Raw genomic sequence first — 25,476 nt, 5'->3', positions numbered from 1 at the left:
GGCCTTCAACCGACCCTTTTCAAAGCCAACAGCCTTCCCATTAGGCAGGAGGAAGGGAGTGCTTTGGCGACCGCCACCCCACGGCACGCTTTTAATCGAGCTCACAAGTGCATCCGTACGAGATCCAGGATCTCATTCTACCCCAGCTTTTGAGGCGCTGTGGGTTTGAGGGTGTTCCTCCATGCCGATTGCCAACTGCAGTCATTGCTACATTACAACAGGAACGGCCCAGCTCCCCCTTAGTACCAGCGGTCCAGAGGGGAAGAACTGCCGCCTCTTCCCCACCACCTCACCTATGCATGCTCTTAAAGGCATGGGATTCTCAATTGCAGACAAGACACGGGTAATTTCTTAAAAAGTGATGTGGGAGCCGGGATGAGAAGAGAAGAGGAAGCAGGTACCTTACTTTGTATACCTGGATTCTTCTGGTTCTTCATGCGCGCGCACACACTCACACACACACACACACATCCACCATAATAAAAACTAATAAAAATCATGACTAAGAGCTGACGATGTACAAAATGTTTGGAGGGGGAGGGAGAAGGCGGCAGTTGGTCAGTCCCACGTGTGCTTTGTCACCTTCGTTAGCTTAAATTGCAAACCCCCTCTCCCATCGCTCTCCCCCAGGAGGGCACGAAGGAGAAGGAGAAGAGCTCCACAGCAGCAGATCAAGCTGGGATGGATTTTGGTTGTGCTGCTCTGGGATTTTTTTGGATTTGAAGAAACAGGGGAGGGTGTGATTTCCTCAGCGATTCAGATGACGCTCAGCAGCCTCCAGCAGGAGTCACAATCGCCCCTTGAGACTTGACTTTATGGCGCTGGCCTCCACGTCGCCGACCACCTCCTCCAGCCTTTGCCTTGTGGGAGAGAAAAAGAAAAGCCCAGGTGAAGGTGAGGTGGACAAGACAGCAGCTGGACCCCACTGCCCCCAGAGGGAACAAAAGGAGGTTGGGTAGACAGCGCAAGTGAGGAGTGCTCAAACTTAGCCCTGCGGACAAGGGGTGTACGCAGCTTTGTCCCATGGGAAGAAAGGCAGGGCGGAGAGGAGCCGGAGGTGGTCACACTGAGAGCCAGTGTGGTGTAGTGGCTGAGGTGTCAGACTGGGAGTTGGAAGATCACAGTTCTAGTCTCCACTCGGCCTTGGAAACCCACTGGGTGACTTTGGGCCAGTCACAGACTCTCAGCCCAACCTACCTCACAGGGCTGTTGTTATGAGGATAAAATAGAGAGGAGGACTAGGTACGCCACCTTGGGTTCCTTGGAGGAAAAAAGGTGGGATATAAATGAAATAAGTACATAAATCTATCGCAACAGTGCCTGAAAGGTTCAAGAAGAAAGAGGCCTTTTGTCCTTTCTGGCCTATACAGCACTTTTGCAATAGCTCAAGCTTCTCTTGAAGCAAGCAGGCATTTAAAAGGAAGGCAAAGACGTTTTTGAGGGGAAGGAAAAATCTCTCCAGGGGAGGGACGGAAGAAACAGCAACGCTGGTGCTTGTGGAGGGTCCCCGGGTTCCTCCTCGGAGCTTGCTATACATGGTTTCCATTCCCAATTGCAAGCTTTTGTGGTGGCTCAAATGGGGTAAGTATGTTTTTTTAATGTGCACCCAAACATCCCCCATTGACTCAATAAAACATTCAGTGGTGCCCCCCCTATTATGGAATGATCTCCCCGATGAGGCTCGCCTGGTGCCAACATTGTTATCTTTCCAGCACCAGGTCAAGACTTTTCTCTTCTCCCAGGCAGTTAACAACAGATGCAAGGCTTTTAACTGACCCCAGAACAGTTTGTTTTAAATAGATATTGTTGTTTTTATGCTTTTGATGGTTTTACATTTTTATATTTGTTTTAATGTTCACTGTTTTAAACTGTTGTAAACCGCCCAGAGAGCTTTGGCTATGGGGCGGTATAGAAATGTAATAAATAAATATGAAAATGTGGATTTTCCCAAGATGGATTTTCCCAATTTTTTCCCAAATGTGGATTTTCCCAATTTTAAAGGTTGCACACTTCTGTATAGTGTGCATTTTTCAAACCCGCATCACAAGTGCGGGAACGTGCCCGTTTGCCCGCAAAATGTGTTCCCCTTTGAGGGTGCAAACAGGGCAAGTTCTGATCACCAACGAACCGAACCGAAGTTCTCGCACTTCCCGAGGCTGGCGTTTGCTCCCAAGGGACACGAGCCAAAGCAACGGAGGATGCAGAAATACCTTATTGCCCTCTCGGCTGTGGGGCTCCTCATCCGGGGCAGGCTGAAGGGAAGCATCAGGAAAAGAGAAGCACAGGTGAGCGGAACAGGACAGACAGACACCCAAGACGCTGGACAAAGGTCAGCAGAGGGGAGAGCCGTTCCTTAGATGCAAGCTTAGGCATGTCTACTCAGAAGCAAGCCCCACCGAGTTCAAGGTGGCTTACACCTAAGGAAGAGTGTAGAGGATTGCAGCTCAAACTGCCAACCGCCAGCAGGAGCACAACGCCAGAGTCATAGGCACACGCTCAGACCCCAGGATAACTCCTGAGAAGGAGGAGAAGGCAGAAGAGAGCAAAGGACCGAGAAGCTACCTGAACGCCACCAGGGGCAAAGCAAGGCAGCCGTCCGGAACCTTGCAACGCCACGCAGAGAAAACCCCTTGCAGAGTTTGCATCGAAAAGCATTTCATGGCAGCAGGAAAAAGTCAAAGCTTGGCCAGTTTTATCCGATGCTTGCAGTTAATTTATTATCAATTGCATCCTTTGGTGCAGTTAATTTAGAACATTTAAACCCCACCTGTCTGAAGTTTGAGGTGGTGTACCATACCACCAAATTTAAAACAATACAGTTCACACACAATGGAATTAAAAAATAAAAGTAGCAAAGGAAAACAACACCAACAAAAGCAATAAGAGGAATAGGAGCAGAAAGGTCTTTAGTGAAAAGGTCCAACAGCAAGATGCCCTCCAATACAGGCCCTCCATCCCAAAGGCAAAGGCAGCTCCATCATTCCGCAAAGAGGTCGCTCTGCAGCCTCCAAAGGCCCTTCTCTCCTTGCTGTGGGTGTCCTCACTTCACGTAGTGACGGCACACAAAACAAATGGCGAAAGAGCAGCAAAGCCCATGAGGGAAAAGTCAGCAGCATGAGTATGTCAAGGTTTGAAGCTAGAAGTGTTAGGTAACACTTTTCAGGGCAGGCCAAAAGAAATTCCATTTTCCCTTGCACTACATATAGAGACTTTTCAGTTAGAAAATCGTCTTCAACATGGATCAGAATCAATTTCCAACTAACAAGGCCATAAAACCATCGCTTTTGGGGGGGACGGACGGACAACATGATCCCCGCAGCAATTTTGACGCTATTAATGCACTTCTACCACCCTACGGCTGCAAAACGTACAATACGAACGAGCCCCGAATGAAAACCTGTCCTGCTGCTTCATCGAGAGCGGTCGACTAGTATTTCTGCATAGGCCTTGGAGGGGGGGGGGGAAATGGTTCTCCTTCAGGATAGCCACAGAAACCTTGAGAGCACTGGAAGGTATTTGGGAACAGGATGGAGGGACGACTATTCTGCCTACCTGTGGCTGTTGGGCACTAGAAGGCACCGAGGGGACTGCTCCCAACGAAACGGCTTCCTCCGCCACGGTGGGACCAGCTGCCACTAGGCTGGCCTGGGCTCCCCCCTCCTCTCGCTTTGTCAGGGGGGCCTTTTTTGTCGACTGCATCTTAATTTGCTGGGGCTTTGAGTTCATTGGAGAGTTATTTGTGGTCTGAAGCAACTGCCGGTCAGAAAGAGATGAAACAAGGTCAACAAGAGGGTGGGCTTTTCACTTCAAAACAGGGGGCCAATTCCAGCCCTCCCCGGGTTCCTTACACGGCCACTCCCCTTCCACAGGGGCCGCCCCCTTTTCCCCAACCACCAATCATTTGGCAGCTTCCTGGCTTGTGCGCAGTTCCCCCACCACCTCGTTCTAGAAGGTTGAAACGCCTTTCCTGTGGCTCAGTTACTGGCAGAAAGAGCTTTAAGCTACAAAAGGCTGGCGGTTTTGTATTTTGGCTCCACCCCCTTTTGCCTCCCCCCCCCCAGCTTCTCCAAAACTGAATTTGGCCTTCGGGCAGAAAGAGGTTCACCACCCCTGACTTAAAAGTACAGAAGCAACTAAGCAAAGTTCGCTTTTTGACATTCAACAGGGCCTAGATGATTGGAAAGAAAAAGTGCAGGACCAGGGCTGTGCTGGGCCAAATCTCCTTCATTGTGTGCGCAAGTTTCTCTTCTCCCACGTCCCCTGCAGCAGAAAGGGGAGCGAGAGAAAAGCCCAAAGCATTCGCCTTCCTGCTCACATAGAAGCAGACAGAGTAGAGGTTTTATGGCACAGCAGCATCTAAGCCATGATGTTTCGGCCTACAACTCCCAACAGCCCTTGCCAGCAGAGCTAATGGTGAAGGCTGATGGGAGTTGTCTTGGCCTACATCTGAAGGACCAAAAGCTGCCCAGCCCTGCACTAGGTTCAAGCAGCCACTTCTAATTTTTGGCTCGGCTCACATAGAAAATGAGCTTCCGTCATTTGTGGAGCTCAGGTTGCTAGAAGAAAAACAGTAGGCCCCAGGAGCCTGGCATCTGCCCACCGCTGCCCCATTTCCTCCCAAAGCCTTCGTTACCTTGGTGATGGTACCCACAGCTTTGGTACGCCCCTCCCGGAAAACCAGCCGCTGGTCTATGTGCAGGTACTCGGGGGTCTTGATGAAGCGGAAGTGAACGGTGGCTTTGTCTCCCGTGCGTAGACAGTCTTTGTCCATGCTGAGGATCGTGGCTGTCTGGCGGATGCTGCCACAGTGCACTGCGAACAGGAAGGCTCTCACCAGCACGCCCAATGGCAATACGAAAACAAAACTTTGCAGCACGGCAAGCCCAAGACCTCCACCCATGGAGGCTTTTCATTCACAGCACAGGCAACCATGACTTCCTTTCCACCCGCGTGTCACCATTTTTCAGGAGGGGAGCAAGCTCCCAGATAGAGCAGCCTTCCTCAACCTGGTGCCCTCCAGATATGCTGACTGGGGGTTATGGGAGTTGTAGTCCAACACATCTGGAGGACACCAAACTAAGGACACCAGGGCTAAAGCAAAGCCTACTACTAAACTATATCTTGTAGTGCAGCCTTCCCCAACCTGATGCCGTCCAGATGTTTTGACCTACGACTTTCAGCATTCCTCTCATCATTCTCACTGCTGGGGCTGGTGGGAGTTGAAGCCCAAACCAAAGGTCACCATAGTGTTTTCTCTGGTAAGCACATAACGCCATAAAGCACAGTGGCAAACTTGAGATCTGAAGGATCTTTCCAACGACAATGCTGGAGAGACGGACTTCAGAAGATCCGTCCACATTGCACCTTAATGTTCCAACCAGGTCACAGATTTCCCCATCAGGTTCACAGCTTTTAGGGGACAGGCTACAGAAGACAGGTGTGGTTTCCACACACACGCACCATGGCCACCCAATGAAACTGCTGCAGTAGTGGATTTCAGCAGTGGTTAAAGCAAGTCAAGCCCTCCAGGTGACAGACCGCACAGTGTCTTGGTGGGTGTATGTACATTGGAGCCTTCCGTCACTTCCCAAACACCGCTGCACGTGGAATGGCCTCCTCCTTCAGGCGCCCCCTGGTGGCTGCTGCTCCTGCTCTAAGTTCTTTCAGGAGCAGTCTTGGGGCAAACAGAGCTACGCCCTCAGAAGAGGAGATATGGCTGTGGACATGCTTTGTCCCAGCCCCTCCCAGCTGCTGTGGAAAGGATGTCCACAGTGGCTCCCTCACTCAAGCTCGGGGCTCCAACTTCAGGAGGCCAGTGGGCAAAGAGGGGAGAGGCCGTGGGTCCAATGGCCTCTCAGCCCTTATTCTCTGCAGCGAAAGCACGCTAGCTGAACTCAGAGGCCCGTCTAACACAAAACGATGGAATTGAAGGCAGAGCCCATAACCGGGTCCGGAGCTGCCCTCAACAGCCCGGCAGAGCTTTGGCGCTCAATGCCCAAAGGGAGAGGGCCTTCCGCTTCACCAGAGGTGGGTTCAACATCTCAGGGCCAAGGCAGAAGGTGTGTGCAAGGGCCACAGGAAACAGCCACACATACCCATGGCCTGATAACGTGGACTGATGGTGGTCGGGTGATGCAGGACCAGAATCTCCGCTTCAAACTCCCAAGAGGCTTGAGGATTCAACCGAGGAGACACCATCACCATGCCTTTCCGGATGGAGGAGCGCTTGATCTGGAAGGGGAACCATTTAAGGCAGGAGGATTGAGAAATCGGCTCCCTTAAAGGCACGAGGTTCTTTTCAAAATCCACGCGCCTGCATCGCGGTTTTATTTATTTATTTATTTATTTATTTATTTATTACATTTTTATACCGCCCAATAGCCGAAGCTCTCTGGGCGGTTTTAACAGGATAAAGATAACTCTATGCGAGCCCGTCGAAATGCAGCCCCATCTGGGATGGAACGCGAGGGCCACCCAAGGGTGCTGAGCAGGCACTTGACAACGGTGAAGGAAGGGGAGAAAAATAATTGCAAGAGGAATCGCGTCAGGGGATGGTGAGGGTCAGCACCGAGTTATTGTCTCTTAAGGCAGGGGTGGGCAACACATGATGCATGGGCTACAATGCGGACCCCAACGCAGCCCCTGCTAGCGACTGACCGTTTTTAAAAATGTTTTTAAAAAGCTGTTATCATAGAATCCTAGAATAGCAGAGTTGGAAGGGGTCTACAAGGCCATCTAGTCTGCTCAATGCAGGAATCCACCCTAAAGCATCCCTGACAGATGGTTGTCCAGCTGCCTCTTGAAGGCCTCTAGTGTGGGAGAGCCCACAACCTCCCTAGGTAACTGATTCCACCGTCGCACTGCTCTAACAGTCAGGAAGTTTTTCCTGATGTCCAGCCGGAATCTGGCTTCCTTTAACTTGAGCCCGTTATTCCGTGTCCTGTACTCTGGGAGGATCGAGAAGAGATCCTGGCCCTCCTCTGTGTGACAACCTTTTAAGCATTTGAAGAGTGCTATCATGTCTCCTCTCCTCCAGGCTAAACATGCCCAGTTCTTACAGTTATGAAGCTGTAAAATTTAGTTTGCAAACAAGCTAGGTTTGATCCTCTTGGTGCCCCATAGAACTCTGGGTAATGGTGGGTTTTTTTTCCATTTTCGGGGCATCCAGCAGATTGCGACCCCTGAGGGGCGGGGGTGAAGAATGGCCCCAGGACCTCCCAAAATGACCTTAGGGCGGGGCGGGAAAGTCTGTGCAGGATATGCTGAGCCTACTGCCAGCTCGCCAGACCTCCGGACTTGCTGCGCTGACATGCAAACAGCTGCGATCCCAGACTCACTCACCTAGAACTAAGTCCCAAGGAGCATGATGGGGCTTATGTCTGAGTAGCCGTGAACAGGATGGCGATGTGAAGGGCGTCACTACAATCCTAGCTCCCAACTGGGGGAAAAGTGGATGTCTAGGCTTCACGGGTGATAAATTTTTTGGAACTCAATGATGAAAAATTAAACGTTTCTAACTGCCAAACCAGGAGGTCACTACTGGCCTAGTTCCCACCACTTCCTTGGGAGATGTTTAGTTCTACCCTGCCTTTGCAAAACTGTAATTTCTACCCAAAACCTGCTATCTAAAACAACAGGAGTCTGCAATCCTAAAACGACACCAACTCCTAGGGAGTAAGCCCCACTGAACAACAGCGCAACTTACTCCAGAGTAAACACGCCTAGGATTGCGCTGTAAGTCACAGAAAAGTCATGTGCTCCAAGCACAAAGGCAAGGAGGCAGCCGTCTCCAACGTGGCGCCATCCAGACGTGATTCCCAGCATCAGGAGACCATGGCTAGCTGGGGGATGCTGGGAGCTGTAGTCCAACGCATCCAGAGGGCAGCATGTCGGAGGAGGCTGCAGTGACGCTTTCAAGGCGCTCACCTTTTTCAGAGCAAAGGAGGCCGTCTGACCTCCCCGCACCTCTTTGACCGGCATGCGCTTGCGGTGGATGGACTTGACAGCGATGGGCAGGAAGTTACCCAGCGGGTCCGGACCCAGGAGCAAGGTGTCATTTAACTTGATCAGGCCTCTCAGGGTCGTCCCAGACACCACTGTCCCAACACCCTACACAGCGGAGAAAGGAGAGAGACGAAAATAACAGGAGTTAATTGTGCCGGAACAGCCACCGCAGAAGCCAGCCGTCTCCACGGTCCTTTCTCAACCCCGGGAAAATATGGCAGAATTGACTTCCCAGCACCCCTCTCCTTACTGGAACAGAGTAAGTGTCATCTATCTGGAATTCCGCAGGCTCCTCTTCCCTGTAACTGGTCCTTGGAGACAGGAGATTGAGAAACATCTTAAGCAATTCCAGGTTCTCACCAGTGACATTGGAAATCTGGAATATTGGGCACATCCTAATGGGGAAGAGAGAGAAAGACAAGGCAAGTTATCCAGTGCTTTTTGCCCTCTTGGCCTGCATATTTGGGGGGACATCCCAGATGCTGAGGTTGGCATGATCCGTGTGGAAGAAACTGTCCTACAAAGTGCACCCAAGCTGCAGTATTTATACTCTAGACAGTAGCACTGTACCCTCATCACCTAGTGATGCTGTTAAAGAACTTGATATTCTTGGATTACGGACAGGCCTCCTCACTTTCTTTCTCCTGGGAGCTGCAGAGCAAGAAGTGCCCTCTCCACGGGAGAGCCAACTTGATGAGTCAGATGCTTTTTAGTTCATGGGCTGTATTAGATCAGCTATCTTATGTACATACTTTGCCCACTCATCTCGGCTCCCTGCCCCACCACACACCCCACCAAGAGATGCAACCAAAATGTTATGAGAATGCATCATGGGGAAACGTCAGGCTTGTTGGATCTACTTTGGTTTTTACTAGAACCTCAAATTCCACCAATTGGAACGATGCACAAAAACAGTGGCTGGGAGCAGAGCTGTGCCCTAGGAGGTGGCGCCAATGCCCTCCTGCTCTCCATGAGCCACTGGCAAGACCTGCATGCCCTGCATGCACAAGTACCAATCTATGTCTAAATGATTACAGATCAGTGTATTTTAAGAGGGTGGGGAAACCTATTGGTTGTGGCATTTGTTAAACAACCGGGAGTCAAGAAACCCTCGCTTAACTACCACAAATCTACCGGAAGATCCTGAACCACATTCTGCCCACCCCAAGCTGGTTCACCTGTCAGGGATCATCGTAGATTATGAAGGATATTCAGAGGAGGGCTAGACCACTTTGGGGCTTACGTGCATCGCACAGTGCAGAAGGAAAGGAAAGGAAAGGAACCTCTCGTGCAAGCACTGAGTCATTACTGACTCTTGGAGGGACGCCAGCTTTCGCTGACATTTTCTTGGCAGGCCTTATAGCGGGGTGGTTTGTCGTTGCCTTCCCCAGCCGTTATTACCTTTCCCCCAGCTAACTGGGTACTCATTTTACCGACCTCGGGAGGATGGAAGGCTGAGTCAACCCGAGCCGGCTGCCTGAAACCAGCTTCTGCTGGGATCGAACTCAGGCCGTGGGGAGAGTTTCAGCTGCAGAAACTGCTGCTTTACCGCTCTGCGCCACACGAGGCTCATGCACAGTGCAGATTCCAGCCAATAATTAAAGATTATACAGCTGCCTCTCTTCCTCTCCTCGCTACCCAAGGTTAGACGTGAAGGGAGATATAAGTCACACAAAACACTAACAGGGGGTAGTCCTGACTCTCTGTCTTTCAACAGGCAGGTAACCAGAAGATTATGGGAGTAGTCCAGCATCAACATGGATTGTGCAGAATCTTATATAAGAATACGGTAGTGTAGGGTGTATTACTGGAGACCTACCAGACCGATCTTGCTCATTGTGGTTTTAAACTGAAGCTCGAGCAGCGTAGACGTGCAGGAAATTTTTGACTGCTCAAAAAAGTTCTAAGCTCAAGCTTTAAAAGCTATTAAGTTCCTCCACACCAAACAGGCAGAGCAGCCCCTCCGCCAGCAGGATGACGGGCAGCCCTGCTCAGCCAATCAGTGTGGCGTGAAGGCAGGCTCTGGATGCCCACGGGACGAGGAAGGAGAGAGAAGCTGCCAATTAGGGCACACAAGGGAGGGGGCGAAGCCGCCCCGCATGCAAATTACAGAGGTGGTATTCGCCAGCCTGTACCAGTGGGGGAGGAAGCTCTCAGTCCGACTAGGATTGCGCCAGAACCTGCCTCCGCACCAGGCTCTCTGAAGTTACCAGCGTTTGGGAAAAGGCTTCCTGTTCTCCTTGGTCAGACAATTGTCTCGCTTAGTTTGCATAGTTTTGCCTAGGGGGAAGTTTCCAAGAGATTAGACTCTCTTCAGGTAGAAGAGATGTTCGTTGCTTAATAAAAGCATTGTGGAGTACCTAGCAGGCCTCCTCATTTGCCTCCCATTGAAAGCAGGAGCTTTCTGAGAAACATGACAGCTTGCTGTCAACCACATACAAGCTTCCTTCCCTGCTTTTCCCCATCTTTTCCAGCAGAGCAGATCTCCTTATTCATAATATGTAGAATCAGCATTTGGCTGGGGGGTGGGTGGGGTGTCCCATGCAGTACAGTGGGAAGCAGATATCCCAGATCTGACCAGACTTCTTGCTGGGCTGCTCACCAAAGCCTCAGTGCACAGGCAGGCCCCCTGCCTTTCCTGCTCCTAGCCATCACGCCCATCCTCCCCAATCCCCTGCTTGCTTCTGTCCTTCCATCGTGTGGTGTGGATGCCAGGAACGGACTCAACACAACAATGACAACTTCCCTAGAATCTGACTTTGGTGCTTCCCATCCACTAGCATGAAAGTCAAATGGTGCATAACGAAGGAAGAAAAAAGTAGATTCTTTGGGAACACCCCAACACCAGCCCTAACCATTTCTCCCATCCATCATCTCTCCACTCTGGGCCACTCCGGGCATGCATCCTTCACCCAGAATACCTGGACAATCTTGCCTTGAACACCTTTTACTGGCCTAAAACGCCTTTATTTATTTATTTATTACATTTATATACCACCCCATACCTGAAGCTCTCTGGGCGGTTTAAAAACGCCCCACCCATTCAGGATCTGTGCTAAGCTGAAAGACGCCGCTCATCTGTCTGTTGCAGCTTCCTTACGCCACAACTGGCAAAGGCCAATGTTTGCATCCCAACCAATGATCATTATGGTTGGTGTGAACTTCTTGTCCCAAGTTCTAAGTTGCCAAACAGAGGCCCAGGGTGTTTTGATTTGTTACCTTTCTGAGCTGAAGTTGGAGGCAGTAACGATGACGTCATCCTTGCTCTGGACCAGCACAGGGATCTTCCTGCATCCCGGGGACTTCAGAAGCCGCTGCAAGAGCTTCAGGGTTTCTTGATGAATAAAATGAAAAGCGTGAGGCCCATAGCTTGGACGTTTACCACTTTTTCTCTCCCGACACCCTTCTTCTTTGTTTACTAACTCTGGACCACAATACCTGATGGAGCACTAATCCCATATGAACCTACCTGTTTACTATGGTCATCATCCGAGGGCCTCCTCTAAGCGCCTCCTTCAAGGGAGGCTGGGAGGATGGCAACAAAGGAGAGGGCCTTCTCAGTGGTGCCCCCCCCCCCAATGGTCAAAAGCTCTCCCCAGTGAGGACTGCCTGGTGCTAACATTGTCATCTATTCAGCACCAGGTTAAAACTGATAGGGGCTTTATTGTCAGTTGTTTTATCAGTTCTCAGTACCTTATCGTAACTGTTTCAACTGTTTTCAAATTTTGTATGTTAAAGCTTTATATATTAGATATTCTTTGTAATTTTTGTGAACCGCCCAGAGAGCTTTGGCTATTGGGTGGTATAGAAATGGAATAAAATCTTGCCTGATGACGAGTTCTGGAGAACCCGAAAGCTTGCATGGTATTTGGCAACCTCTGAGTTGGCCCTAATTATTACAGTAATATGGATTTGGGAAATATTTCTATGAGCCAACATGGCTACTTTTGCCTTTTGTGTAACTTTATGAAAATATCGGGAGTTCTTAAAATAGCCGGCTCTTTCAGCTAGTGCGGATTTAATTTGCGCTGGTGCTTTGACCGCAAAAGTCATAGTGCTTGACTCAGATAAAGAGATAAGCTCAGTGTTGAGTGGCAGAGAATGTATCGAAAGGTAACATACAATCCAGGCATTCCAATGCTCAGCGTATCGCATCGATCAAGGTGGGCAGAGTGGGAAAGAGCCTCAGCACCAACATCCAATTTTGAAAGGGGAAAAACCCATCAGGAAGCCCAGTTATCCAGTTTTGTGACTGGAAGGATACAAACTGTAGAGGAGAAACTAATTGCTGGATGTGGCTTCCCCCCTTAGGGGAAGTGGCTTCTTTTTCCATTGACAAAGCTGGCAACGCTATCACAACTATCAACAGAAGAGGACCAATTCAAGTCAACATTTTGCCTCAAAAAGGACCCAAGGCAGTGGATTTTATGTTTAATTACATGGTGTGCTAGATGTTCCTTTAAGCCAAGAACAACTTGCCTTTGCCAGAATAAAGCAATTTCCAACCTGAACTAATAGCCATGGTTAGGAAAGAAAAGCACGAGATGCTCTTGCAAAAGGTGGATGCCAAGAACAACCCATAGACAACATCATCCACACATTTAGCTGGAGTCGGCTTTGAAGAACAATGAGCTCAGTCTGTTTTCTATCAGAGTGCAAGCTAGAATGTCAGAGGTAGCTGGAAGGACCAATACTTGCAGTATCAGAAAACTAAGACCCTGTTCAGACGACATGCTAAGTGATGCTTAGGCTTTTGCAGCAAATGGTTAGTGAGTGGGCCCGTTCTGAAGACACCTTAAACCATGGCTTGAACCACAGTGAATAAGGCGTTTTGCTTTATTCACCATGGTTAAAGGTGTTTTCTGAACACAGCCCAGCTTTCTGGCTTAACCACCATGGTTCAAGCCACTGTTTAAGGTGTCTTCTGAATGGGGCCAGCATGTTTAAACCATGGTTATGTAGCAACCATGGTTAGGAATGGTTCACATGACACTCTAAGCCATAATGTTTAGCTCAAAATGCTTAACCACCATGGCTTAGTGTGTCATCTGAACAGGGTCTATGAGTCTCCAAAACAGAGGTTCACACATTTTGGGTTTTATCCAAGGGTGTCATTCCATTAGTGAAACTGACATTGCGATGCTGAAACCCAAGTTCCAAAGAAGACCCGAGTATTAGTTCATAAAGATCTGAGATCCATAATGTAGCAATTGAAAAGCTCAGCTGCAGGAAATACATAGCCATTGTGGCTAAAAGGCAGCTACGCTTCTGACACAGACATGTTCTTCTACCTCTGCTTGCCCTCTGACTGGGTTTCTGTTGATTTGCAAAACATTTCATACAATTCCCAACACTGAAAAGAGCACACATGACTCCCTAGCAGCAAGGTATCTGAAATGTTTGAAGATGAAGCTACTTACAAGCCACCAGCTATACACTTGGGCTGTAATCCTATACCCACTTACTTGGCTGTAAGTCCCATTGAACTTAGTGGGGTTTACTCCTGAGTAGAAATACATAGGCTCTCATGTTGCTCTATTAGGGCCTCCCTAAGTAATGAAGCTGAAGTGTTTAAAAATCTAAGGAACACCCCCCCCCTCCAAAAAAGAGTTCATTGCACCCATTGCAATTAGGAGGTAAAGAGATTTCCAATGGATGTCTGGGATAGATCTCTCCAGCAACTTGCCTTACACTAACAAACCAATGGGGAAAACAGCTGCATCTTGCAGCCTTCTCTTTCCCAGAAGCAAGCCGAAACACTGGCTCAGTTCAGACAACACATTTCTCAACAATGGTTTTGGAACTCCACAGTGAAGTTTTTACACCATCGTTGAGAAATGTGTCGACCAGCAGAAAAACTCCACACAACGGTGGAGGGTTGTTGTTTTTTTGGAAAACTCCATGTTCTCCATTGTGTGGCGTATTGTGTGGCGGGCTCCATGAAGTTTTCTGTTGTGTTGAGTTGACTTTTCCCTCTAGCTACAGAGTTCCCTGTCAAGAGTGGCAAAGGAGTGAGTACCATTCTAGGAGAGCAGCCTGGATTGGTTTGGGTTTTTTTGCAGCAATGGCTGATGGGATACCACTGGGACAACCAGGGGAGGAGATAGGGCGGATGAACTGTCAATCAAATGTCGCGATGGATTTTATTCAACTCCACAGTAGCCCAGTCACACAACGGTGGAGTTAGAACGTGTTGTGTGGGGAGTATCTCCTAAAAACTCCACCACTGAGCGGAGTTTTCACACTGTGTTGACTAACATGTTGTCTGAACTGAGCCACTGTCTTTGAGCTGTTTCACTGTAGCACAGTAAAGACAGAGAGAGCTGTAGATATGACAGGTTGAAGAGACGAGAAGAAACAAAAATACGACAGAAGACAAACAAGGCAAACCAGGAATCGGCGATGTCTGAAAAGATGAATGTTTTAAAACGGTTCTCCAGTTTATCTGAAAGCAGCTGCCAAAAGAAGGAGATGGCAAAGCCTCCGGAGTGGAATGGAGCGGAGCCGTTTGTGTCAGGATCCATTTACCTTGGAGAATGTTGGCAGGACACATGTCAATCTTGGTCACCACCACAAAGACGGGAACGTTGAGGGCCAGGGCCAGGCCCAGGTGCTCCTTGGTCATCCCAACGATTCCAGCATTGCTGCCAACCTGCACCAAGGCAAAGTGTGAGGAAAAGGAAGAAAAACTGCAGGCAGGTCGAGCACTTCTGAAACTTCAGCTCAAAAAATCGGACTGTGCCAGGGCTAAGAAGTGGGATGTAGATTTTACACACACCACACACCCTCCCACCAAAAAGAGAGGTGAGGAGAGGGACATGAACACACTGCGGGAGGAAAAGTCAAGACTTACAGTAAAGGGCCAATCCAGCTGTTTGCATTTGGCACTCATGGGGTGAAGCTTGCATTTTCCACGGTGTGCATACTCAGCCAGAAAGAGCGGGTCACACAATTTCCCAAGACCATTTCAAGAGGAATCCAGTGCCCTGTTCACACAACCATCCCAAGAAAAGCCACGGTCGCCAATCACAGTTTTCCCAATTTATGTAATCAGTGCATCTTTTCCAAACAGGTGGCGAACTGACACAGCCTTCTTGAGGGTACATCTGCACTAGCAATTTTCCCAGCCTATCCAGGAATGGTCTGTCCCTGGAGGAGTCGTAACTAGTACTCTGCTTCATTGTACAGAAGTCACTGGCCCAGTTCTGACAATCCGTCCCAGATTCATAAAGCTGGAAACAAGTATCAGGACCAAGGGTTCCTTCCTCATCCTTCCCCTCCCCTGTCACATGTTGACTTTGACGTGGAAACACCAGCTTGCATTAAGCTAGAGTTCCCCCATGCCATCCAAATTGGAGGACCCTGGCATAATGTGGTTTAACAAACCAGGAAAATAAGCCAGGATGGCAAAAAAAACAACCCACCATGGTTTATGTTGCTGAGAATGATCATCTAAACTAGACCACTATCTCAGGGTGTTATCAACTGCTCCACGAGGTTCATCACAATGTATAGGCTTACATTGTAAAAACACTGCCTTCTGCAATCATGCCTTCAACAGGCAGGCTGAGGTTCTTACCAGTGAGAGGGTTTGCTCATGGGTCGGTACCCCAGCTGAGCCATATAAAAAACTATGCTAAAGCACCTCTCCACCACTACAACAACTTCTCTCAAGGAAACACCCCTTGATAGTGTGGGCTACTTGCCCGGAAATAATTCCTAGACTTCACTTTGTTCACGTGCATTGAATGCTCGCACAAACCAAAACAAGAATGTACCACAGCAAGGGGGAATAGTTTGCCTCTCCTTGTCGTGGAAAGAAAGCCACCCACGCAAACGTAACCGGAGTCAATTTCTCCATCAAGTAACGATGGTAGAAATACATGTCTTCACTTTACAGAACTGACACCAAATCTATTTTGTTGTCTTATGAGGGGGAGGAAGGACAACTGTCAAATTAAGATCTGGAAATAGGATCCAACCTCCAAATTCTGCACACACATTACATAGAAGGTTGCTCTGTCTGCCCTTACAGCCCAGTAGATTAGATACAGATTTATGATACGAAAGGGAGTTCAATATACTGGGGATTATCCATCTTAAAATGTATCTTTTAATCTGATTATGGTGCATGTTTGCAACGGCCAATGGTTTTTAACAAATAAATCTGACTGACAGACAACATCTTTGACACCACGATGCATGGCTGGAGTCACTTCAGAATGGACTTCTGCAAACATCATGGTGTGCATCATTAGACAGTTTATGGATAACTCTATTCCAAGCCTCAGTGCAGGCTGGAAGTCAGCCTGTGATAGACTGAGGAGGAACAGGGTGGATCACAAGAAAATCACAAGGGGAGGTTCCCTGAGCAATAGGATGCCAACCCTGTAACTTCCAACATGTTGTAGTTGGAAATTACCAATTATAGAGCATCACATTGAATCATATCATAGAATCATAGAGTAGATAAGATGGAAGGGGCCTATAGGGCCATCAAGTCCAACCCCCTACTCAATGCAGGAATCCACCTTAAAGCATCCCTGACAGAGGGCTGTCCACCTGCCTCTTGAATGCCTCTAGGGTGGGAGAGCCCACTACCTCCCTAGGTCATTGGTTCCATTGTCTTACTGCTCTAACAAACAGGAAGTTTTCCTGATGTCCAGCCAGAATCTGGCTGCCTGTAACTTGAGCCCATTATTCCGTGTCCACTCTGGGATGACCAAGAAAAGATTCTGGCCCTCTTCTGTGTGACAACCTTTCAAGTACTTGAAGAGTGCTTTCATGTCTCCCCTCAGTCTGTATTAACTTCTGGATTCCTGAACATAGCATTTTAGTGGGATTTCCAGTGTATATTATCTTCATCAGCTCCTTAACACTGCAACATGGAAGATGTTGGGAATGTCCTGCTGATACTTAAAAGCCCCTTGCCACTATTGGCATTGCCCCACCACAACTTACCATTAGCATGCAAAAATCAGGGAGGTGCCCAGTCATGCCAAAGACTGTCGTCTTCAGGTACTTCTCGTGCCCAGCCAGGTCAATGAAAGTGATGACCTTTGTCGATTTCTCGCAAATCTTAGTCCACTCCAAACTTCCGCCGTGGCTGTCGGGCTTGTTCACTACATTGCCCTCACTGTCGAAGCCCAAGATGTCGTTGCCCACGCTGCTGGTCCGGCCCGACTCAATCTCATGCTTGTGGCGAAAAAGCTTTTGGCGTGCAAAGCCCCGCCCATTGTCCAGCTCGCCGTGGGTGAGGACGCCCAGCAGGGTGCTCTTCCCTGCGTCCACATTGCCGACCACCGCAACCCTACGGGAAGGCAGGAGAAAGCGATCAGGGAACTTGACTACAGCTCACGCCTTTAAATCAGGAATGCACAACCTTTGGGGGCCGCACCCATGTCCTGGGGGCTGCACTTATACATGCATGCACGCACGCACACACACACACACATATATACGCATACACATACTTCACCCCCTTGCCTGCCTCGGTTACATAAGGGAGGGGATTGAAAGCAGGGGTGTGCAACCCAGGGCGTTCCCTCTGTGCCCCCAAAGCTGGCAGGACCCCACTCATTTTTCCCTATAGTCCAGCTGATCTGGACTATAGGGCTGCGGGGGAAAGAATGCTCTTCCCTGGCTTCCGCGATCATTGTTTTCCTGCCTCTAGTACTTGGGGAGAAATAGCAATCTTGGTGGAGATTGGTTGGCAATGGGAGAGGCTCAGTTCAGAGCAAAGGACTGGGTATGGAGAAAAGCCTGCCCCACCCTTGAGAATTGTGGATGCTTAATGGTGAGAACATGGGTGGGACTTTCCCCCTCAATAGAGACTAAAAGGGAGGGACCCTTTGCCAAACCCTTGGTTAAATCAGGACAGCTTTTCTTCGGTGGTCCATTACGAGACCCAAGGCCCAAATTCACAGCCCCTCTATTGGCCCAGCACACACAACATAAGCAACCCAGGTTGTTTAAAACCCCAGGTTACCATGGACATGCTAGTTTATGCTCAATTGTCCATGCTTCCAGGAGAGTGGTTGTTTATTTAGCATGACATCTGAACCCAGAACTCTTGCTTCTCTCTCCCCGGCAAGTCAGAGCTGGGACACTGGGATCAAATTTCAAGAAACAGCTCTTGATGCTTGTATGTGCCAATAAGGATAAGAAAACTGTGAAATTCTTAAGGCATCAGCATCAACGTTTTAGCTTGAAAATACAGGTGCCTAGAGTTTTACCAGTTACAATGGACTATTTAAACCAGCTTTGCCCAACCTGATACCCTCCAGATGTGTTGAACTACAAATCCCATAATTCCCAGCAATGGCCAATGGCTTGTCAGGAATTATGAGTCACAGTCCAACACATTTGGAGAGCACCAGGTTGGGCAAGGCTGCTTCAAACTCATCATAGGAACGTGAGAAACTGCCTTATACTGAATCAGACTACTGGTCCATGTAGCCCAGTAGTGCCTTCCAGGGCTTCAGGCAGGAGTTCTTCCAGGCCAACTGGAGGTGCACGGAATCGAACCTGGGACCTTCCGCAGGCTCTGAGCTATGGCCCCTCCCCAGGAGCATGTTTTAATAACTACAATACATGAAAGCCAACTGAGGCTGTAATCCTATACCCACTTACCTGGGAGCAAGCCCCACTGAACTCAATGGGACTTACTTCCGAGTAGGCATATCTAGGATTGCATCACATCCGTCCTAGAAACCAAATGCCATAGCCACAAGCCAACTGAAGCCAGACATCCCACACCCAGCCCTCCGCAAGATCTTTCAGTAAGAAAGCCAGATTTTGGTTGACTGCTGGACACAAAGGACACGACCTGCAGGTTTTATGATGACACAGAGAGAAAAATAAAACAAGAATAGGAAGGCTTCCTCTCAAGAAACTGTTTGCGGTTTAATTATGTTTTAATTTAATTTATTAGCATATTTGTATCCCACCTTTTTCCCTCTAGCAAGGAAACCAAGGTGGCTTACACAATCCCCCTCTCTAGCCTCATAACAATCTTGTGAGGCTGTTTAGGCTGACAGTCAGTGACTGGCCCCAAATCACCAGCGATCTTCATGGCCAAGTGGAAACCAAAACCAAGATTTCCCCAAGTCCCAGTTCAACACTCTAAACCACAACACCACACTGGGTAAAATCCAATATAAATCCTACTTACGGTAGAACCGTTGAACAAATGGGACTTAAGCTAGTTATGAACGTTAGTTCCATTCATTTCAATGGGTCTACTCTAAGTAGGACTTATGCTGGCTTGTACTGTTACTGGCTCTCGCTGTTCCAAGCATGTGCCCAAGAGCCTAACCACCAGCTTGCATACAAAGCACAGAGGACAGAAAACTTAATTATCAAGGTGTCACTCCCATGGCCAAACCAGAGTTACCAGCTTCTTCCCATCAGCCCAAGAGGCACAGATCTGCTGCTGACTAAGCCTATCTCCTCACCTGACCTCCAGGAAATCGTTGTCACCCACACGTTTCCGGACCAGGTAGTCCCGCACTTTGCCTCCCGCTTCTTGGTGCTCTCGCAAGAGGATCACATCGGCTTCTATCTGCTCTGCCATGCTCTTCACCGTAGCATAGGAGGCTTCCATGTCTGCATCGCTGAGCCCATACTCAGTCCCATCTGATGGAGCATTTGGAAGAAAAGAGGAACAGCTGCTTACAGCGCTTTGGTGTGTCACAAAGGCCAGGGGCTACTTTGTCATGGGCATGACCTGCCCTTAGAAGCAGAAAGGGGGCTTGCTGCACACGGATCAGGCAACGGGAATTGCCAGAGAGGCAATAAAAAGAGTTTGGACTTCATACTGAAAAAGACATCAAGTCATTGGGGGAAAATAAGACTTTAAAGCAGGGATGGGCAGAAAGTAGACGGCCAGACATTTTGGATTTCAACTACCAGCACTTCTGACCAATGGCCATGCTGGGAGTTGAAGTTCAAAACATCTGGCTACCTGCCTTCTAGACACCCCTGCTTTAAACCACATCAAATCAAGCAAACACACAAAAACATGGGAGAGCAAATGAACATTCCAGTGCTATACCAAATGCTTATGTGATACATTTAACTGTTCGCTCAGCCCAATTTTAACCCAGACTGGAAAGCGTAGATCACCTAGCGCTTGAAGGGGGGAACTTGGAAGGAAAGGTGGGATCTACCACCCATTGCTCTCCTAAGCCCAACTCTGCAAACTTCTGGCTCCACTTATTGAAGACATAGCAAGAAGCACATCCCTACTCCTGATCCATTAAATGCTGACACTAGTATGGGAAATTATGTTGGTACAAGAGCAGGACCTCAGATTTGCAGAGATGTCCTCTTACTACACCCATAAAAAGAGGAGGATGCAGAAAGGTCTCACTGGCACATCAGATGTGCCAGTGAAGGGGAACATCAATGCTCCCATTCTGGCTCATGTGCCAAAAGAAGTCTTATCTGGTAGCGTTTTCCCCCTCTTTCTTTGAGAATTGGGATGACTGCCATGGGAGGAGCCAAGAGTACCAATGCCAAAACCTCCAGTCACTTCAAAAAGAGTGAACACCCATTTTATACCTCCACATTCCAGGTTGGTGGGGGGATGCAGGAAAGGAAAAGCATACTTATCTCACTGTAAAAAAAACCAGTGAAGGGTAAAACTTAACTTATCTGAAGAGTTTGAACTTACTTTACTTTAAAAAAAAAGAACACACACAAAATGCAAAAAACCAAGCATTCCTATAGGACAGAAACCCAACTTTGTACAGGGAGAAAGCTCCACAGTGCACTACTGGCTTTGATCTCCAACTGTCTGTTTAAGTGCCCCTACTTATTCAAAACACAGGTTGGCGTGATTTACAGAAAGTAAGATTGCATGACACTGTGGCTCAGTTCAGACAACACATTAGTCAACACAGTGTGAAAACTCCACTCAACAGTTGAGTTTTTAGGAGGTACTCCCCACACAACATGTTCTAACTCCACTGTTGTGTGACTGTGGGCTACCATGGAGTTGAGTAAAATCCATCATGACGTTTGATTGACAGTTCCTCCACTCTCTCTCTTTCCCCAGTCCGCCTGATGGTATCCCATCAGCCACTGCTGTGAAAAAAACAATCCCAGCAGCTCTCCTGGAGTGGCACTTGCCCATTTCACCGCTCTTGCCAGGGAACTCTGTAGCCAGTGGGAAAATCAACTCAACACAATGGAAAACTCCACAGAGCCCGCCACACAACAGTTGTGCAGGAACTCTCCTCTGCAGAGCATGGCTATTCTGCGTGGAGTGTCTCCCCCCCCCCCCCCAAAAAAACCCCGCCACTGTTGCATGGAGTTTTCCTATCCAGACAACACATTTCTCAATGGTGGTGTAAAAACTCCACCGTAGAGTTCTAAAACCACTGTTGAGAAACATGTTGTCTGAACTGCGCCTGTATGTGACAGTACTGCCATGAGACAGAAACTGGCCAACATATTACAAAGCATTAGGGTGTAATCCTATGCATTCTGGCTGGGGAATGCAGGGAGTTGTATGACTTTTTTCTGTCTAAACATACATAGGACTGCACCTTTAGTTGCATGTGGGGATGGTCAAGTGTATTTGTTGTGTTGCAGCACAAAGGTTTTTCACACTTCCGTTGAACCACTGCAGCCTCTTACAGCTTTGCTTGTAGCACTGAAGAAGGGAATCGTGCTCACCTGATCCTTGTCCAATGACATAGATGGTTTCCCCACATCCTTCATCCATCCTCTCCCACATCTGCCGGAGTAAACTATCGTACTGTTCAGATGTTGGGCTCACCATTACTAGCTGAACACAGAAACCAGAAATCTATGTTAAACCTGATGATCTGGAGAAGGGGGAAAACCTCACCTTCACTATCTGATTTTTCAGATATCCCATTATCTCAAGAACGTTCATGAAATGTACTTCAAATAAATCAAAGACATACGCTCCAAAAACATTGACGTCTATTCTGGTTTGGAGTGGTTATTTTTGGTTTATGGTAGAGGAAACAAAAAGCGGTGATATCGCATTCAGAAGTTACAAAGTCTAAAGAGAAGTTCAGAAAGAGAGAGGGGTGAGGGAGCTTAGCAACAAGGATGAGAAGAGAGCTAAAGCGCAAATAAAAATAATTCCGGAGGGGTGGGGTGTCAACGCTGTCTTTAAAGTAGACTGACTGAATAAAAACTAAATAGTGTAAAAGGTAATGTCTGCTGCTTTGCCATGGTTTTATACACAAAATATACTCAAGATACTAATATTATATTACAATTCACATGCAAAGCTACTCCAATGTTTTTACTGCGGCTTCTATTTACCGAGAACTGCAGAGGTCACTAAACAAATTGAAAAGCACAGCTCCCAAAAGAGGATAGACATCTGACCTGCCAAAATGGCCTGTCATCAGTTTTCACGGGCTCTCTTCTCCCAGGTTCTGCCTGTTTCGCGCATATCACATGAATCCACCCAACAGGTGAACAAGCATTCAGGTATTGCCGCACATTCTTTTGTTTGAACAATGCCCCTTATTCCACATCCAAAGAGGCGCTACAAAATACAACGACTCTCCCTTATTTCACAACCTCACACATTCCACAGCAGCACTCCTCTAATAATTCCAGCTTTAATTTGTGAAAGTAATCACACCCCGTCATTAAAAAGACATAACAAGAATTCTGAAGTTATTCCATTTGGTTGTACTGATGATGCACTTAAAACAGCGCTGGATTAACACAAACACGGGTTCAAAAAACAGCAAGAACAGACTAGGGCTACAATCCGACACGCGTGTAAGTCCCGTTTGGAAACAGGGGGATTTTTACTTCTGAGTAAGCACATTTGGGATTGCACGGCTAACTCTGGCGCATCCCCATATGTGAATGCCACGTACGCCTGCGAGACCGCGCGCTTGGAACCATCCGCCGCCCCTTCGTTGCAGACTCCCACGACCGCTTCCCTATCCGTGCGCACCCGGAGGATGCAGAGCGTGTGGACAACGTCGGGGATTAAGGGCGCTCAGGACCGCCGTTCCTCTAATAGTTCATTATTAGGAACTTCACGACCCGAGAGGGCACGGAGGGCCACTGCCATTGAACTGAATGGGCCAGAAGCTGTCGGCGCCACCGCGAGGAGCAGGCGCGAGGCTGCCAAAGCGGCACGATCCGGAGTCGGCACCGCCGAGCTCGGCCTCCCGGCGCTCCTTCCCCCCCAGCCCCAGCCGGGCCTACCTTACTGGTGAGATCGAGCTCGGGCTCGCCATTGAGCACCTCGCCGTCCTCGCTGCAGTCCGAGTCCGGGACGCCGCAGTGAGGCCTGGAAGAAGCCGACGCCGCTGCCCCGCCGTGTGAAGCGGGCTCCGGAGCGAACATCGAGGCCGGCACCGGCGAGCCCCCCACCGGGGAGCGACTTCGCTCCGACGCCATCTTGGCAGCCCCGGCCTCCTTCTCCTGCCTCATTAGCATAGGCCACGCCCACCCGCGCATAAATTATGCTGGAGAAAGCCGCCGCGTTCCTCTCACAGCTCCCAGACGGGCTGCTTAATAATTTAGTACCTCGTACGCCAATCGAGGAGACGGGCTCATGAATAATTACTATATTGCTATGACAACCGTGGTAGAGCGGGTTAATATGTATGAACCACGCCTCTTTCGAAGATCGTTTTCCGGTCCCTCTAATCCTAGAAAATAAAAAGCGGCAGCGGTGACAGTAACGTCGCGAAGTCCGACCTTTTAATATAACCTAGAAACTTGGGGGGGGCGCTACGTGGTCACCCCTCCCCCTCGTAGCCAATGGGAGAGAAGAGGCCATGATAAACAAAGCTCCTCACCAATCGTTATCAAGATTTAAATTAAAAGGCGGGAGCAGAGCCCTGACCAATCATGGAGCACGATGACGACAAAGGCACCTAGGCGAGAAAAGAAGGCTGGAATTTTATAGTGTTGGCCAATACGAAAGCGACATAGGCATGCAAAAGCCTATCAAATGCGAGGAACGTTTTATGATGGAATGGGGATTTCCTCTATTTACTTGTCTGGCCGGGATAATCCCTGTCAAAGGCTGATGACACAGTGCTGAAATAAATCACCATGAGTGGTAATAACCTTATGCAACTGAGCAGTCACAGCGGAGTCCTGTGGCATGAATGTTACATTTCCTTGTTTTTTTGGCCTCATGCAACACTCTTGGACTGACCTTCAAACTCTCAAAGCCTCCACGAAAGATAGTGAAATGTTGCTTACCAAGGTATTTTGTTTTTGTCTATAAAGAATCTATGTAATAAGCCACATGGGGCTTCTGAGAAACCAGAGCCTAAGAGAAGGTTGGCCTGCACATGCATGTAAAGATGAAATATATGTCTGAAGATTTTTATCCAATTGTTTTAAGATTAATTTAAAAATGGTTCTAATAAATCTTATGTCGTGGTATTTAATCCATGTTTGTCTTATGGTGCTTTAAAGACTTGAAACATTTTGTATTTTATTTTAGTATTTTTATCAGCCCAAAAGGCTTCTGGAGTGGCTTACAATCAATCAACAAAAAAGACAGCCCCTGCTCTCAGGCGTACAACCAAAAAAACCCCACAACACACAAGGAAAAGGGGATGGGGAGGGAAGGGGGAGAAGTAACTGGTGAGATAGCCGTGTCCCCCCCCCATCTCCTAAAAGAGGGGCAGCCCACTTTTTGACAATGAATTGCACATGTGGAGTGTATGTGTGTGTGCAAAATCCAGTTCAGGGGCACAGTGAGTGTAAACAGTGAAAGCCCCCTATCCATGTAGTAACATGGAGTTTGACTCTGAGAGGTCACTTTGCATAAGTAAAAAAATGGGGATTACACATGGGATCCATTAGATTCCCTCTGCAACATTGAATCCTCTGCAAACATTAGATTACTGGCAACATTGTAGCTTCAGAGTGAAACTGCATGGAGTGCGTAACTATGCCAGCTGTTGCTGCCATAGGCTTCAGTGGGGAGACACGATAGAGGTATACAAAATTATGCATGGAGAATGTGGATAGGGAGACATTTTTCTCCTTCTCCCATAATACTAGAATCCGGGGTCATCCCATGAAGCTGATTGGTGGGAAGTACTTCTTCACACAGAGCATAATTATGGAATTCACTACCACAAGATGTAGTGATGGGCACCAATTTTGAAGGCTTCAAAAGGGGATTGGATAAATTCCTGGAGAAGGCTATCAAGGGCTACTAGCCCTGATGGCTATGTGCTACCTCCAGTGAGGCTGTAAGCCTATATGCACCAGTTGCTGGGGAACATGGGTGGGAGTGTGCTGTTGCACTGTGTCCTGCTTCGTGGATCCATGGGTGACAGCTGGTTGACCACTGTGTGAACAGAGTGGTGGACTAGACAGACCCTCAGTCTGATCCAGCATAGCACTTCTTATGTTCTTAAAACATCAATATTTTAATCTCTGGTCAAAGCTTCACCAAACCAATGAAGAATTGCCTTCCTCAGCAAGCCT

General features: G+C 48.4%; 1 protein-coding gene across 2 annotated transcripts; it reads right to left on the bottom strand.

The window, feature by feature from the left end:
- Positions 1 to 503: 503 nt before the first annotated feature.
- Positions 504 to 23,436, bottom strand: GTPBP1 (GTP binding protein 1). Of its 2 annotated transcripts, XM_063133532.1 has the most exons (12): positions 23,221 to 23,436; positions 21,688 to 21,799; positions 19,461 to 19,641; positions 16,966 to 17,314; positions 14,533 to 14,656; positions 11,224 to 11,338; positions 8,255 to 8,399; positions 7,927 to 8,109; positions 6,096 to 6,231; positions 4,634 to 4,812; positions 3,553 to 3,753; positions 504 to 860 (listed from the first exon to the last, which is right to left on the bottom strand). In XM_063133532.1, exons 1-12 carry the CDS (start codon positions 23,413 to 23,415, stop codon positions 768 to 770), a joined length of 2,013 nt encoding a protein of 670 aa, XP_062989602.1. In that variant the 5' UTR covers positions 23,416 to 23,436; the 3' UTR covers positions 504 to 767. The 2 variants fall into 2 exon arrangements, with proteins under 2 accessions (XP_062989602.1, XP_062989601.1); XM_063133531.1 differs by lacking the exon at positions 3,553 to 3,753 and having other exon boundaries at positions 23,221 to 23,428.
- Positions 23,437 to 25,476: the final 2,040 nt, after the last annotated feature.

Source organism: Elgaria multicarinata, chromosome 9, assembly GCF_023053635.1.
Source record: "Elgaria multicarinata webbii isolate HBS135686 ecotype San Diego chromosome 9, rElgMul1.1.pri, whole genome shotgun sequence".
Lineage (NCBI taxonomy): Eukaryota > Metazoa > Chordata > Lepidosauria > Squamata > Anguidae > Elgaria > Elgaria multicarinata.
Note: the sequence above shows the minus strand (reverse complement) of the source record. Positions and strands in the feature narration are given on the sequence as shown.